At 39.9% G+C, this 15,206-nt stretch overlaps 1 protein-coding gene across 2 annotated transcripts in view; it reads left to right on the top strand.

Moving 5' to 3' along the window:
* The window catches only part of ZC4H2 (zinc finger C4H2-type containing), a 67,093-nt gene extending 54,170 nt beyond the window's left edge, over positions 1-12,923 (top strand). Inside the window, exons 2-5 of one of the 2 annotated variants that reach the window (XM_004715435.2) lie at positions 5,211-5,382; positions 8,748-8,920; positions 9,740-9,902; positions 11,600-12,923. In XM_004715435.2, coding sequence (XP_004715492.1) covers positions 5,211-5,382; positions 8,748-8,920; positions 9,740-9,902; positions 11,600-11,713 — 622 coding nt within the window. In that variant the 3' untranslated portion in view covers positions 11,714-12,923. The remainder of the gene's footprint in view (positions 1-5,210; positions 5,383-8,747; positions 8,921-9,739; positions 9,903-11,599) is intronic. The other variant, XM_045297823.1, reaches the window with a different exon arrangement.
* The last annotated feature ends 2,283 nt before the right edge of the window (positions 12,924-15,206 follow it).

Genomic DNA, 15,206 nt, shown 5'->3' with positions numbered 1-15,206 from the left:
TTGGATTAGAGCACATGGGAGAAACACAAAGGGATGCAGAGGGAGGAGAGGACATCCTGGCCCACCAAGCCCCAAAGATGATGTTCCTGCTCTGAGCAGACAATGCACGGGGAGGACTGTAGGGCTGGCACATAATGGAACACGGCGCCCCTCACTGAACCATAATGCTGTGGGGGACAACACTGGAGACACAGTGCAAGTATAGTGCATGGTCTGGCCCCATCATGCTGGGGTGAGGCACTGAGGGCATCTAGCTCAGAAGCAACAAAACCCACATGGAAGAAGCACACCAGCCTGTATGATCATAAGGTGTTGATGGGATCAGGTATCAGGCATCTAAGACCCAGAATAAAACCATACCCAAGGTGAATTGGGGGTGGGGGGGTGGGCAGGACATGGAGTGGAGGCCCAATTCCCATCTAGACAATTGGACATCCCCTCACATAGGGGTCATGGGGAGATGAGCCCGTCAGGGTGCAGTATAGCACCGATGAAACACACAACTTTCCTCTAGCTCTTTGGTGTTTCCTTTACCCCACTATCATTACTTCAATTCTACCTTACAAATAGGATTAGACCAGAGCATGCACACTACTACAGATAAGAGCCCACAATACAGGGAATCCAGGATAAATAAACCCCTCAGGGCCAACAAGGAGAGTAGAGATGGGGAGAGAAAGGGGGAATCGATCACAGGGATCAAACCAGAACCCCCTCCCAGGGGGACAAATAACAGAAAAGTTGGTGAGGGGTGATGGAGGATGATGTAAGATATGGAAAAAATAATCTATAACTTATCAAGGGCTTATGAGGGAGGGTGGGTTGGGGAGGGAGAGGGAAGAAATGGGGAGCTGCTATCAGGGGCTCAAATTGGAAGAGAATGCTTTGAAAATGGTGATGGCAGCATATGTGCAAATGTGCTTGATGCATTGGAGGAATGCATGGATTGTGATAAGAGATGTAAGCGTCCCCAATAAAAGTATTGAAAAAACAAAACAGAAAAAGAAAAGAAAGAAAGAAGAAATTAATAAGATGCAGATAGCACCTGTGCTTAAAGACATCTCCCCCAGCCCCTACCCAGGCCTTTGTGGCAGACATCTGGTCATGGTCTGTTTCTTATTTTTGGCTCTTGCCAGAGTATCTGTTCCTCCACCTGAGAACTGTGCAGGAATGTTTATCACTGCACAGCAATACTGAGGCAGGAGGAAAGAAGAAAGTAAAATTTATATGTGTACGTATAAATATACATATGGATATATATATAAATATGTAAGATAGGTGTATTTGTCTATATATATATGTGTGTGTATACATAGAGACTACAAGGAAACAAATGGACTTTGGGCCTCTACTTAAATCTTACCTCAGTATAAGAACAGTTGTAATAATGTGGCACTGTATGATGCTCACTTTCCTGAAACTATCCCTGAAGACAAAATGGGTGTATAAGCAAATGCAGTGATGAAAGCTGATGGTGCTTGGCTATTAAAGGATAAAGTGTCCAGGGCAGTGTTCTCAACTTTTCTAATGCTGTGACCCTTTAATACAGTTCCTCATGTTGTGGTGACCCCCAATCATAAAATTATTTTTGTCGCTACTTCATAACTGTAGTTTTGCTACTATTATGAATCGGGTGCCCCTGTGAAAGGGTCTTTCAACCCCCAAAGGGGTTGTGACCCACAGGTTGAGAACCGCTGGTCTAGTGTCTTAAAGGCTTGAAATTAAACAAGCGGCCATCTACCAAGGAAGCAACAAAGCCCACATGGAAGAAACACACCGGCCTGTAATTATTAGGTGTCAATGGGAATAGGTATCAGAAGTCCAAAAACAAGCAATAAAATTTATGTGGAGCATGCACAAAGTGGAAACCCAAATCCAACCTGTAAGATAATTGGACAGTCCCTCACAGAAGGGTGTGGTATAGCAATGATGAAATACTTAACTATCCTCTAGTTCTTTAATAGTGTTTCCCTTTACCATTGGGGTCTTTGTTTTTACCCCATTAATCTTGTTAGACCTTCATAAGTTCACTTGTATAATTAACATCATTCAATGCATGAACCAAAGTTAAATAACCCTTCAGAAACAGTAACAGAATTAATGATTCCCTTAGGGTATGGAAAGAGGGGAGGGGTAACTTATAGTAATGTTGACTGTATGACTCCATGCGAGGGAAACGAATAACAAAATTCACACGAGGGAAACAAATAACAGAATTGTAGATGAGCAGATACATTGGATAATGTAAGATATGGCAAATAATAATAGTATGTAAAATAATAATAATAAGGGTTACTGGGGGGTTGGGTGGGGAAGGGAGGGGATAAAGGGAAGCTGATATCGAGGAGTTCAAGGAGAAAGAAAATGTTTTGAAACTGATTGTGGTAGCAATTGTACAATACTGCTTGATGTGATTGAACTATGGAATGTTATGATATCTGTAAGCTCACAATAAAATGACTTTTTAAAAGAGTCATGTCATCTGTAAGTAGTGAAAGTTTCACTTCTTTTTTGTACAATTGTACTCCCTTGATGTCTTGCATTTGTCTTATGTTATTGGCTAGGACGTCCAGCACAATGTTGAATAACAGTGGGAATAAGTGACATCCTTGTCAGGTTCCTTATTCAGTAGAAGTATTTTCAGCTTTTCTCCATTGAGTGTATTATTGCCTAGTTCCTACATCTAAATTCCCAGAATTGGCCTCCTCACCTGTTGATCTATGAGCCATGCAAGGGGCGTTCTATGCAGGGGACTCTATCTCTGCCATTTCCTGGAACCTCCTATTAACTTTAAAATTTTTCCCACCACTTTTTGAAGCCACCTTGTAAATGACTGGGACGGAAAAAAATTCCCCCCCTTATAATAAGTTGTTTAATGCCTCCTAAATAACCCAGTTTTTCTCATATCCCAGAAAGTATATCTTTGAATTAACTTTTTACTTCCTTGGATTACTTCCTGTTTTAGGCCTGGATCTTTAGAGGAACAAGATCAGTGAAGAGAGAGAGTTCGTTCAAGGAAATGGCTCAAATTATTGTGGAATCTAATCTGGCAAGTTCTAAATCTGTGAGTCAGGCATGAAAGTAGAGGTTTCTCCTGAATCTCATGGTTGCAAGGGCTGAAAAATCCAAAAATGGAACACTACTGGGTCGTATACCTGCAGGAACTGGCAAATCCCAAAATCTGTAGGTCATGTGTCAGGCTTACATTTTAAGACTAAGAAGTCAGAGAATGACAAAACAGCTGCAGGATCAAGAAAGAGTAAGGTTTTCCAGAACTTTCATGTATATTAGATGGAGGCCGCACCTCCAAGGAAATGGATTGACTGCTGAAGTCAAATTTTAAAAATAGGGGTTGATTACATTATATTAATTATGGAAAAGCACTGTGTGCAATGTCTGCTAAACTGTTGAGGATCATAACAGCCAAGTTGGCACATAACATTAACCATCATGTTTAACTAAAAGTAAATTTCTAGATATGGGATTACTAAGCAATAGGGTATTCAATGGGTATTTAAGAACCAGAAATAGATTTTTTGTTTTGCTAAGAAAAAGAGTGATACATGCAATGACTTCTTCCCTTCCCCTTTGTCCTCTGGAACAGATTAGTAGACCTTTCATTGTTGCTGTTAGGTGCCATGGAATCAGTTCTGACTTGTGATCAGAAAGGAACACTGGAAAAAAAAAAGTAACACTGCCTGGTCCTACACAATCTTTACAATCCTTGCCATGTTTGAAACCATTGTATTAATTCATCTTCTTAAGAGTTTTCCTTCCCCCCCCCTTCTGTTGATTCTCTATCAATCATGATGTCCTACTTCAAAGACTAATCCCTCCATGTAACATGTCCAAAGTACATGAAAAAAAGTACTTACTTCTAAGAAGCATTCTAGCAGTAATTCTTCCAAGATAGATTTGTCTTTTCCTCTAGCAGTCCATGGTATATTCAATATTCTTCACTAACATGATAATTCAAGTGCATTAGTTCTTTTTCTATTTTCCAGCTTTAATATGCATATGAAGTGAGTAAAAATACTCTGGCTTAGGTCAATTTCACCTTAGTCATCAAGGTACTCGAGGATAAACTAAGTTTTTCAACACATTTTTAATGCAGATTTTGTGGCAAAATTAGGTGCCTCGGCGAATATTTGGGTCAACTTATACTCAAGTATATACAGTACCATCTTTGCTTTCAAACAATTTAATGAGTTTTTTTTTGTAGCAGATTTACCCAATGCAATACATCATCTGATTTCTTGACTGCTGCTTCTATGGACATTTATTAAGGATTCAAGTGAAATCCTAGGCAATGTCAATCTTTTCTCCATTTTTAATGCTGTTGTTTATTGTTCCATTTGTTAGGTTTTTTGTCTCTTTTAGCTTTATGTGTAATTTATACTAAAGGCTATAGTGTTCTATCTTCTTCAGTCAGTGCTTCAATCAAGCAAGGTTGTGTTATCTGCATATCACAAGTTGTTAGGGAGTCATCTGCCAATCTTGATAATGTGTTCTTCATATAGGCTAGCTTCTCAGATTATTTGCTCAGCATAGAGGTTAAATCAATATGGTTAAAGGATACAACCCTGACACATCTTGCCTAATTATAAGCCTGGTAATATTTCTTTGTTCTGCCAGAATTTCTCTTCCTCTTGGTCTCTGTACAGTTTTCACATCAGCACAATTAAGAGATCTAGAGCTGCATTTTTCAATGAGAATTATTTGTTTTACATAAAATTTGGTGTCTCCAAATTCTAGCCAAATTCAAATACTAACCAAATTCTAAGTGCTTTATAGCCAATATAGCTATCCTATTGTATTAGCACAGACATAGAAATTTTCTATTGTGGAAAGGGCAGTGTTGTTCTACTCGAGGTCTACATTGACATTTTGTATAGAATTTATTTGGGGGCAGGATTTTATTGTGCATCGAGAGCCCATGTAGCATTCCTGGTCAATGTCCACTAAGTGGCAGCATTGCTCTCCCTTGAATCAATTTGACAACAAAACCTAACCCACATGTTTACATGTTCCCTATAAAAGAGAAAAATGATCCTTACTTGAAACCCATAGTCTCAGAAGAAAGCTATTGATTCTGCCTGAAGAAAAGGAGGCTTGTAAAGATGGTCCTGGCTTAGGGCCTAATTCTGGACTCTATGCCCATTTTATTCCCTTTTCTTGATGACTTGTTTTCTCTTTCTTGTGAATTGCAGGAATAAGACCTGGCAGATGGAGAAGATCAAAGCCCGTTTGAAAGCTGAATTTGAGGCCCTTGAGTCAGAAGAGAGACACCTGAAGGAATACAAGCAGGAGATGGACCTTCTACTACAGGAAAAGATGGCCCATGTGGAGGAACTCCGCCTGATTCATGCTGACATCAATGTGGTATGTGGTTGACAGCCTGGAGCCCAGCTATCCCTGAGCCCCTTGAGGAAGTGGCAATAGTGAGTACTATGGCCTCTCCTTTGAGATATGGTTGTAGTCAACCAAAGGGAGCAGGCTGTGATGGAAAGACCTAGAAGTCCTGACTGATGGCTATCAGGGAACAATCTTCTCTCTCTGGGCCTCAGTTTCCTTCTTTGAACTATGATTGAGTCTTAGGAATCAATAACGGTATTTTCAGTTTTAATGTGCTTTCTTTGGGGGAGTTTAAAGTTAGCCTCAGAGGAAAACAGAGCAGGCAGCTTCCTCTGGAGTGTAACTTAAAGGATTTCAAAGCTCCCATTTAGACAAAACGAATAAATCAGCTCTACTTACTCACCATAATGGGGTTCCCTCATTAGACTTTCTTCTTTGGAGACTCTTGGAACATGAAGAGTAAACTATTTGCTAAGGTGATAAGCTGATAAGCTCCCCATTGTTAGAGGCAGTCAAACAGAATCTGAATAAGATCCTGTCCTGGCAGTTGTATTGGTTATTCTTTCACCTAGAGAGAGGTTGGGATATACTCAACTGTGAGGTCCCTTTCTAGCACTTAGAGTCTAATACAATAAGTTGATTTTGTTCTTTAATTACATTTCAATGAGTTTTGTTTTTAAATTACATTTGAAGGAACTACGTTTATATTCTTAAGAAACTCATTTCTATGACAATACGTATTTCCTGATCACCAGGCCTAGGATCTTGTGTGTGTAAGTGTGTATTTACTTTTTCTTGTTAGTTCATCTATATGTGATCATGCAAAATTTCTCCTTTAGTGATTGACATTTCACTCAGCATAATGTTGATGTTCATCCATATTGTGGCATGTATCAGTACTTCATTTTTTAAAGATCAAATATTATTCTATTGTAGGTATGTACCACATTTTGTTTATCCTTTCATTTGTTGATGGACACTTGAATTATTTCTACCTTTTTGATATTGTGAATTATGCTGCAGTGAACATCTGCAGTGTACATATATTTTTACATCATCACTTTTAGATGAGTTGAATTGCTGGCTTATATGGTAATTCTATATCTAATTCTTTGAGGAATTGCCACTATGTTTTGCACCACAATTTGAGCATTTTACATACCCAACAACAATGGATAAGGGTTCTGATCTCTCCTCATCCTAGCCACTATTTGTTTTCTGTTATTTATCTACTTATATATTATTACATTCTAGCAGAAGTGAGCTGGTATCTCATTGTAGTTTTTTCTTTTTACATTCCTCTGATGACTAATAAAAGTCTGGTGGCACAGTTATTAAAGCACTCAGGTGCTAACCAAAAGGTAAGAGGTTTGAACCTACCAACCATTCCACAAGAGAAATATGGACAATCTGCTACTATAAAGATTTATAGTCTCTGACATCCCATGGGACAGTTCTACTCTGTCCTATAGCATTGCTATGAGTCAGAATCTACTCAACAACAGTGGGTTTAATTTCTGGAATGACTAATAATTGAGCACTGGTGGTACAATAGTGAAGTACATGGCTGTTAATTGAAAGTTCAGCATTTCAAACCCGCCAGCCACTCTGTAAGAAAAGACCTGGCAACATACTCCCATGATGATTAAAAAACAAAAAACAGAAAGCCGTCATCATTGATTTGGTTTCAACTCATAGAGACCCTATAGGGTGTAATAAAATTGGTTATGGCTCCCAAGTTTATAATTTTTACAAACTTCCACATCTTTCTCCTGCAAAGAAACTGGTGGGTTTGAACCATTGGCCTATTGGTTAGCAGTGAAGCACTTAATCACAGTACCAACAACACTGTATCCCATAAAGATTTTTGCCTGGGAAACCATATGGAGCAGTTTTACTCAGCTCTGTGTAGAGTCACTGTTGGTCAAAATGAACTCAATGGCACACAACAGCGATGACTAGTGAGAATGAGAATCTTTTCATATGTTGGAACTAATAAAGGCTTTTGATGGATACAAGTACAAAGGGGTTTTGAAAAGTACATGGGGAAATTCAGTTACCCTTTAATTTTATTTTTCCATGAACTTTTAAAAGCCCACATTGTATTTATGGGGTACCAATGATCTAGTGTGCCTTCTGCTGATTGTACACTCATAATTGTATTTGAGCCTGGCCTTGTATCTTAAGTAAAATATGAGTGAGTATTGGATAGTAAGCATTTAGGATTATTTGTGTCAAAGATTATAGGATTGCTGGATCTAATTAGGAGTTGGAAGTTTTGCTTTTATCCAATCAAGAATAGATTGATAATGAAAGGACAAAAACACTTATAACAGGGGCTGAGAATATAGGCCCATGTATCTCAATGCACATCAGAATTACCTGGAGGGCCTATTGAAACCGTGTTGGGCTCCACTCCAGAATTTCTGTTTCTGTGCAATGGGGTGTTATTGTTGTTGAGTACAGTCTAGTGTGTCCTAACTCATGTGTTAGAGATTAGAACTGCCGCTTAGAGTTTTCTTGGCTGTAATTTTTAGAGAGACAGATTGCTAAGCCTATCTCTCATGGAGCTACTGGGTGGATTCAAAGTGCTAAACTATCAATTAACAGCTGAGTGCTTAACCAAGGTGTTATTAGGCTCATAAATCTGAGGTTGAGACTTAGAATTTACATTCGTAATTAGTTTTCAGGTGATGCTGAAGCTACTTGTCTAGGGACCACAGTTTGAGAGCCCCTAATTCAGAAGTTGTTCTGAACTGTTTTACCAATGTGTTGCCCCTAAAAAATGTTTCCCTGAGAATTTTTTTTCATCTCTCTTAGCCTTAGTTCTTTGATCTGTACAATATCAATTAGATGAACTCAAAGAGTTCTAAGGACTATTCCATGTCTAAAATGCTGTATTTGAATAAAACCCAAAAGCCAAACAACTCATAGCAACCCTAAAGGACAGAGTATAAGTGCTCGTTTGGGTTTCCAAGACTGTAAATCTGTTTGGAAACTGATAGCATCATCTTTCTCCTGCAGAATGACTGGTGGGTTTGAACTGCTGACCTTGTGGTTATCAGCCCAGTACTTAACCCACTGAATCACCAGGGCTCCTTATATTGGAATGATAGCTACTATTTATTGAGCCTTTACTCTGTGTTATACTTTGTACGGACTACTTTACATGATTTTGCTCAGTGAATTTTCACTAATATTGCGTGAGGTAATATTGTGCTACTACCATGCCATTATACATGAACAAATTGAGTCTTGATTAGAGTCACACAGAGAGGACATGGCAGATCCAGTACTTGAACATAGATTGGTCAGTCTCTGGGGTCTGCTATTACTCACTCAACTACAGAGCCTCTCTGAAAAGATTGAGGTCTTCTTTCTCTGCATTTTAGATGGAGAACACAATAAAACAGTCTGAGAATGACCTAAACAAGCTGCTAGAGTCTACCCGACGACTGCATGATGAATATAAGCCACTGAAGGAACATGTGGATGCCCTACGCATGACCCTGGGCCTACAGAGGCTCCCTGACCTGTGTGAAGAAGAAGAGAAGCTCTCCTTGGAGTAAGCTATCTTCCTCCTGTCCTTGTAATACAACCACACACACACACACACACACACAGAAGCATACATACATACACAAAGTTTGTTTTGAAGGTTTGGGCACCTGGTCCTAGTCCTAGGCTTGTCCATGGTTGAGTCATTACATAACTTTGGAAAAGTCTCTGTGCTAGATTGTTATACTAGATAAAAAGGATTATTAGACTAATATTACTATATAATTTTAAGAAAGATTTTCTTGTGATTTTGACAATATCTATAATTCTTAAGATATCATTTCCCGAGTCATGGTCCAGAAGGAGTGTCCAGAGCCTTTTGAGAACACAGCAGGCTTAGCTTTTGTCACCAAGTGCTAGACTGGGACTTCATTTTATGACCCTGAGTTAAGATCTAGGCATACCATACAAAGAGATAGGGTTCAGTTCACAGAAGAAGCAGTTTCTAAAGGTGGAGTGGGCGACTTGAGGAGGTAATGAGCTTCTTTTCCTAGAATTATGTCAGCAGAAACCTGGGGACACTTAAATACAAAACAAAAGCATTCAGCACATGGGATGTACATTTGTACTGAATGCCCTTTAAGGACCTTGCTATCCCTGGGATTATTTGATCTGCCAAGCCTGTCAGTATGAAGCAAGATGATTACCTTTCCTAAAAAACAATGGGCCTGGTACACAGGGAGAAGAGGCTTATGCTGAGGAAGGTACAGGAACTTTCCATAGTGAGCCACAACCCAACCCTTGGTTCTGTGACTTGGAGTTCATAAAAGGGGCAAAGTTCCCCTTGCTTTCATAATGATTCTGCCAATGTCTCTCATCTCCAAAGTTACTTTGAGAAGCAGAAAGCAGAGTGGCAGACGGAACCTCAGGAGCCTCCCATCCCTGAGTCCTTGGCCGCTGCAGCTGCAGCAGCTCAACAACTCCAGGTGGCTAGGAAGCAGGACACTCGGCAGACAGCTACTTTCAGACAGCAGCCTCCACCTATGAAGGTGAGTGAGTGTGGCATGAGATCTGGAAAAAAGTATCCTCTGGCAGGCCCATGAAAAGTTGTGTCTGTGGCTCTGACTACTAAATTTTGGCCTTCCCCAAACAGCCTTTGCTTAGAATACAAAGGAAAGGGTGGCATAAGTGTGTTGTGATGAACCCACCAGTTTTTTTTGGCCCTATACCCTCAGAGGGGTTAGTGTGCTAGAGGGTTAGGAACAACTTCTAAAATATAATTTTCTAAAGGTTAAAACACGATTCATACAAATTTATAGCACGTAGATGCCATTAATGAAGGAACCAACAGAGTTATAAAGCTGGCTCCAAGAGCATTTGAGGAACAGTTGGAATGGAAAGGAATGCTGAAGTAAGTTTACAAATTAAGGACAAAACCTCACTACCATTGGGTCTAGTTCTACTCATAGCAACCCTATAGAACAGAGTAGAACTGCCTCTGTGGGTTTCCAAGACTATAACTCTTTACAGGAGTAGAAAGCCTTGTCTTTCTCCTGCATAGAAGCCGGTGTTTTGAACTGCTGTTAGCACCCCAATGCATAATCATTACACCAGTAGGGCCCTTAAAATTAGGTACAGAATTGGTTAATATCCTAACCTGGTTGCCCTACAGTTTATTCCTACTCATGGTGAGTCTATGTGTATCAGAGTAGAACTATTATACATGGAGTTTTCAATCGTTGAGGTTTTAAGTAGATCATCAGGCCTTTTGCCTTAGTCACCTCTGGTTGGTCTTGAATTTCCAACTTTTCAGTTAGCATACTAGTATATTAAATATATGCACTACTCAGGGATTCTGGTTATGTCCAACAAGACATTAAAACTGTAACCTATGTGGCTATCTGTGCTTCCAAACAAAAATATTTTACATATCATTTGATAATAAATAGCCAAACAAAGGAATATTCTTTCAGATCTGGGCCCTCAGGCAAACTCTGTGACTTGCTCCCCGTTTTTATAAATAAAGTTTACTTGATATACATCCATGTCCATTTGTTTAAGTATTACCTGTAGTTTATTTCGTTAAATGGTTATGAGAAAGGCCATAAACCCAAAGACCCACTGTTATCCAGTCAATTCCAATTTGTAGTGACCCTATAGGACAGGGTAGAATTGCCCCTTTAGGTTTCCACTGCTAAAAATCTTTACAGGAGCAGGAAGACTCATCATTCTCCCTTGGAACAGTTGGTTGTTTTGAACTGTTGACCTTGTGGTTAGTAGTGCAATGTATAAACTACTGTGCAACCAAGATTCCTATACAAAGGTCATATAAAGATTTTTTTTAGAATTTATTGTTCATATGAACAAAACAAAAAATATTGACTATCTTTCCCCTTAAAGAAAAAAATTTTCTGATCCATATCCTAGAGAATTAAGTAATCCTTGAGTGGGCGTGATAGACAGTGCTCCAACATAATGTTGAATGGACAGTCAAGCATTATTTTTCTTTATTTTGAAATTTTGGATACTTTTTCTGAACACCCTCTCTAACCTGGGTTACACTCCTCACTCCCCTCTTCTATAGCCCACAAGAGCACTGCTCTCCCATCCTTGTTGTTCACTTAATGATTACTGCTTTTTCTGATGAGAAATCAAAATAGTTTTCTGGGCCTCTGAGTTTAGCTGTAGCCCAGAAGAATACAACCACTAACTTTCTTTGTCCTGTACTCCCTCCCCCACCAACCAGGCCTGCTTGTCGTGTCATCAACAAATTCACCGAAATGCACCCATATGCCCTCTGTGCAAAGCCAAGAGCCGGTCCCGGAACCCAAAAAAGCCAAAGCGGAAGCAAGATGAATGAAGAAAGGGCAAGCACATGGAGCTCTACTACTAATAACCTTGGCCGGATTGATTGATGTCCTGATGTGAAACAACTCTTTCCCACTCCCTCCAAGTCCCCTATTTAATGTGATAGAAGCACAACCCCTCTGTCACTTACTTGCATTTGTTTCTGCTTTGGGATTTCTACTTTAAGAGAGTGGTGCTAATGATGTATATAATTGTCCCTTTACTTCCATTGTCATCTTCTTCCTTTGTTTTGAGTAGAGGGAAGGGCAGATGCTCCAGATGTGACTTTTTGTCTCTTGTGCCATAGGCCTTGGACCTAAGGTACTACAGAGTTTTAAGAGTGAGGGAGACCCATTTATTAGTTTAGATGAAGGCCCCAGTGTGCCCATCCATTTATCTTTGTCATAGGCTCTGAAGGAACTTATTGTTGGACTTCTCAACAGGCATAGTGCATATAACTCCTCCATCTTCACCTTATCCTTAAGGTCTACAGGTATCTTCAAAAAGTGCTTTTGATATTCACTTAGGATTCCAGGCTGTAATTCTAAAACCCTCCTCTTCCTGGTTCCTCTGAAATATGAATGTTCTCAGGCACAGCTTTGTTTGTAGACTTTTCCCCCATACCTCTAGTCATTGCAAATCAGTTGTAGAAGTTCCTTTGTGTGAAATCAGGGAATCAGATCCACTCCATAATTTATGCCTAGTTCAGCAGTTACTAGAGCTGATGCCTTGCTCTAAGGACTGTCTTAAGCTGAGAGGGGACCTAGGTTGGCATCTATGTTGGCTTTTGTTACATCATTACTTTGACACCTGATTAATGTTATATTTTAGGATGAGAAAAGTGGATTAGGATTCAAATGAGTGCCAATCAGTTACACATGCACATGAGTAGGATTTCCTCTCCATTCATTTTGCTTCTTTAAGATAATCTCAGTTCAGGGCAGCTGGTAGCCCTCCTTATTATGTGGATTGTAAAGATGGTTTTAGTGTTGTACATTTCCTTCCCAAAAGAAAGCTTCCCAAGCACTACATCTCTGTTCTCTATCAAATCCAAGTCTCTAGCCAAGTTGCTCACAGGAGTGAAGCCTCGTTGGTAGAAAAAGTTTTAGCCCAAGATCCTAGTTCCTGGCTGGGAAGGAGAGTATGTTTGTTTCCCTTAACTACAGATTTAAGTTGCCATTGTGTTTGTTCACAATAAATAAACATTTGTTCATTGGAGTAAATGCTGACTGTTTGCTTACTGTGTACCAAGCAATAAAAAAGATATAATTCAATTGAGCTTTGATGGCAAGCTTTCTGGGTAGCCATTCTTTAATTCACTCCCCTTTACAAATGAGGAAATCAGAACACAACGATAATAATTTACTATTTACTACAATAATTTAACATCAGGTCTGTAAGCAAAGTTCTTTATTTAAATGATTGCATTTGACTTTCAAAACAACTGTACAAATAAGTATTCTTATTGTCATTTTATAACAAAGAAAATGGAAACTCAAAGTTCATTAATTTGTCCAAAGTTAAACAATTAATAAGAGAAAGTTACTGGACTTAAACCCAGATTTCTCTCATTCTAGAATCCATTATTTTCTATTTTCTCTCCCTGATCTTTTTTGTTTGTTCTTAAACCCATTCTTTTTGTGATAGCTTGATGTTTAGGATGGTTCAAATAACTCTGTACTATAAGCCAGGACTGGGAATTCAACGAATTGATAAAATGACATAAAGGTTTGACCACCCCATCACCCCACACCTACTATCCCTACTCTCACCTTTATGGTAACAAATCTGACAGGTAATTTTAGCTTTACAACTTCCTGCAGAGCAGACAGGTTTCCATCAAAGCTGTCCCTTTGTCTAGTCCTCTTGCCTTCTGTGCCCTTTCATAAGTTTTGATCCCCACATTAATCCTTAGCTAATGTTCTATACATTAACCTGTTCCAGGCTTCCTAGAGAATCAAATGTCTTGCCAAAACCTCTCTGCATTTCAGTAGGGTTATTGTGGCTGTACTAGACACATAGTAAGCAGTCCAAAAATGTTAACCCTTCTCATCACTGTGAGTGTGGAACTGGGTAATTGGATGACCAGACAAAAAAGTTACTATATGTCTTGCCTAAATTGCCCAACTTGGTTCAGGTCTGGATAGTGTTTGATTCGGTTGTGTGTAGCGTTACTGTGAGGCAAAACTGACTTGACAGCGCATAACAACTTTCCCAAGATCATATAGCAAGTTAAAGCAAAGCCATGACAAGAGCCCATGCCTTCGGGTCTGAGAATCACCCCGTCTGTGGCTCTCACATTCTTGACATATTGAATAGTATACCTGACTCTTACACACAGACACACACACAACAAAACAATTCACTGCCAGTGAGTCGATTCTGACTCATAACCACCCTATAGGACAGGGTAGAAACACCCCTGAGGGTTTCCTAGATTGTAATGAGTCAGCATTGACTCGATGGCAATTGGTAGTGAGTAATATGCCCTCAGCTTTCCTATAACAATGATAGGATCTTGGCAGTGATTAACATCTCCCAAGGTGAACTCGGGGAAGTCTGTTGACTCAGGACCATGTGTGCCCATATGTTAATTTCTTAACCCAGGGCTATGTTGTGTCACATGTGAAATAAGAATAGTTGTAGTCCTTTCCTGATAGCATTTTTGGAGGGACCAAATAGAAAAATGCATGTGAAGTGTCTATAACACCTGACATGGTGTCCTTCCTGAAGTTTCAGGAGACCCAGGCTCTGCTACCAGAAGCCATTGAGTTTCTTTAATGGATCCCTACTGTGAACCGTCCCTTTCCATCACATCTAGTTATGGCTAGGGTTGACAGAGCATCCTTAAATAAGCACTCTCCCTTGGCATTCTGGGTCCATATGCACTTCCGTAATATCCATACTACACAGTACAGGGTAATGGCATTGATCCAAGAGTTATTTGTTCTTTGGTTCAAGTATTAAGTCTGTTTATTGGGAGTGCATTCTTGAGCAAGTTATCAAACTTGGCTGGTTTCCTCATATGTAAAATGCAGATAGCACTGTGTGGAGTTGCAGTGTGAATAGTTAAGGTTAATTGTGCTAACCTGGCTGATAAACACATGTGGGGTTGGTTGAAGGGCGGAGAGATAAACGGCTCGGTAAACCTCGTCTTTCTAGTTCTCGGGTCTCTTGCTTTCTGATGGTTGGACCAGGGTGCAGCTGCCTTAGCCAGTTCCTTCCTTTAGCTGGCGAGGCTCACTTCCTGCAAGACATCCCTGAGGAGAAGCCACATGGACCTATCCCGATGCAGCCCTGGGTGCTGGAGCAGCCGTGTGGAGACCCCTACCAGCGCTGAGATGCTTACACAGTCACTGATTCGGCTTTCCTCCTGCAGTTGGCATCATTGTGTGTGTTTTGTGAGATTCAGGAGGACTTTGTAGATAGATGTTGGACATATGGTCTAATGTTGGACTTATGGGCTTGGGCAGCCTTGGGTTGGGATGCTTTCTTAATGTACACTT

Source organism: Echinops telfairi, unplaced genomic scaffold (genome assembly GCF_000313985.2).
Source record: "Echinops telfairi isolate 266 unplaced genomic scaffold, ASM31398v2 ScPeMD7_7423;HRSCAF=8461, whole genome shotgun sequence".
NCBI lineage: Eukaryota > Metazoa > Chordata > Mammalia > Afrosoricida > Tenrecidae > Echinops > Echinops telfairi.
Note: the sequence above shows the minus strand (reverse complement) of the source record. Positions and strands in the feature narration are given on the sequence as shown.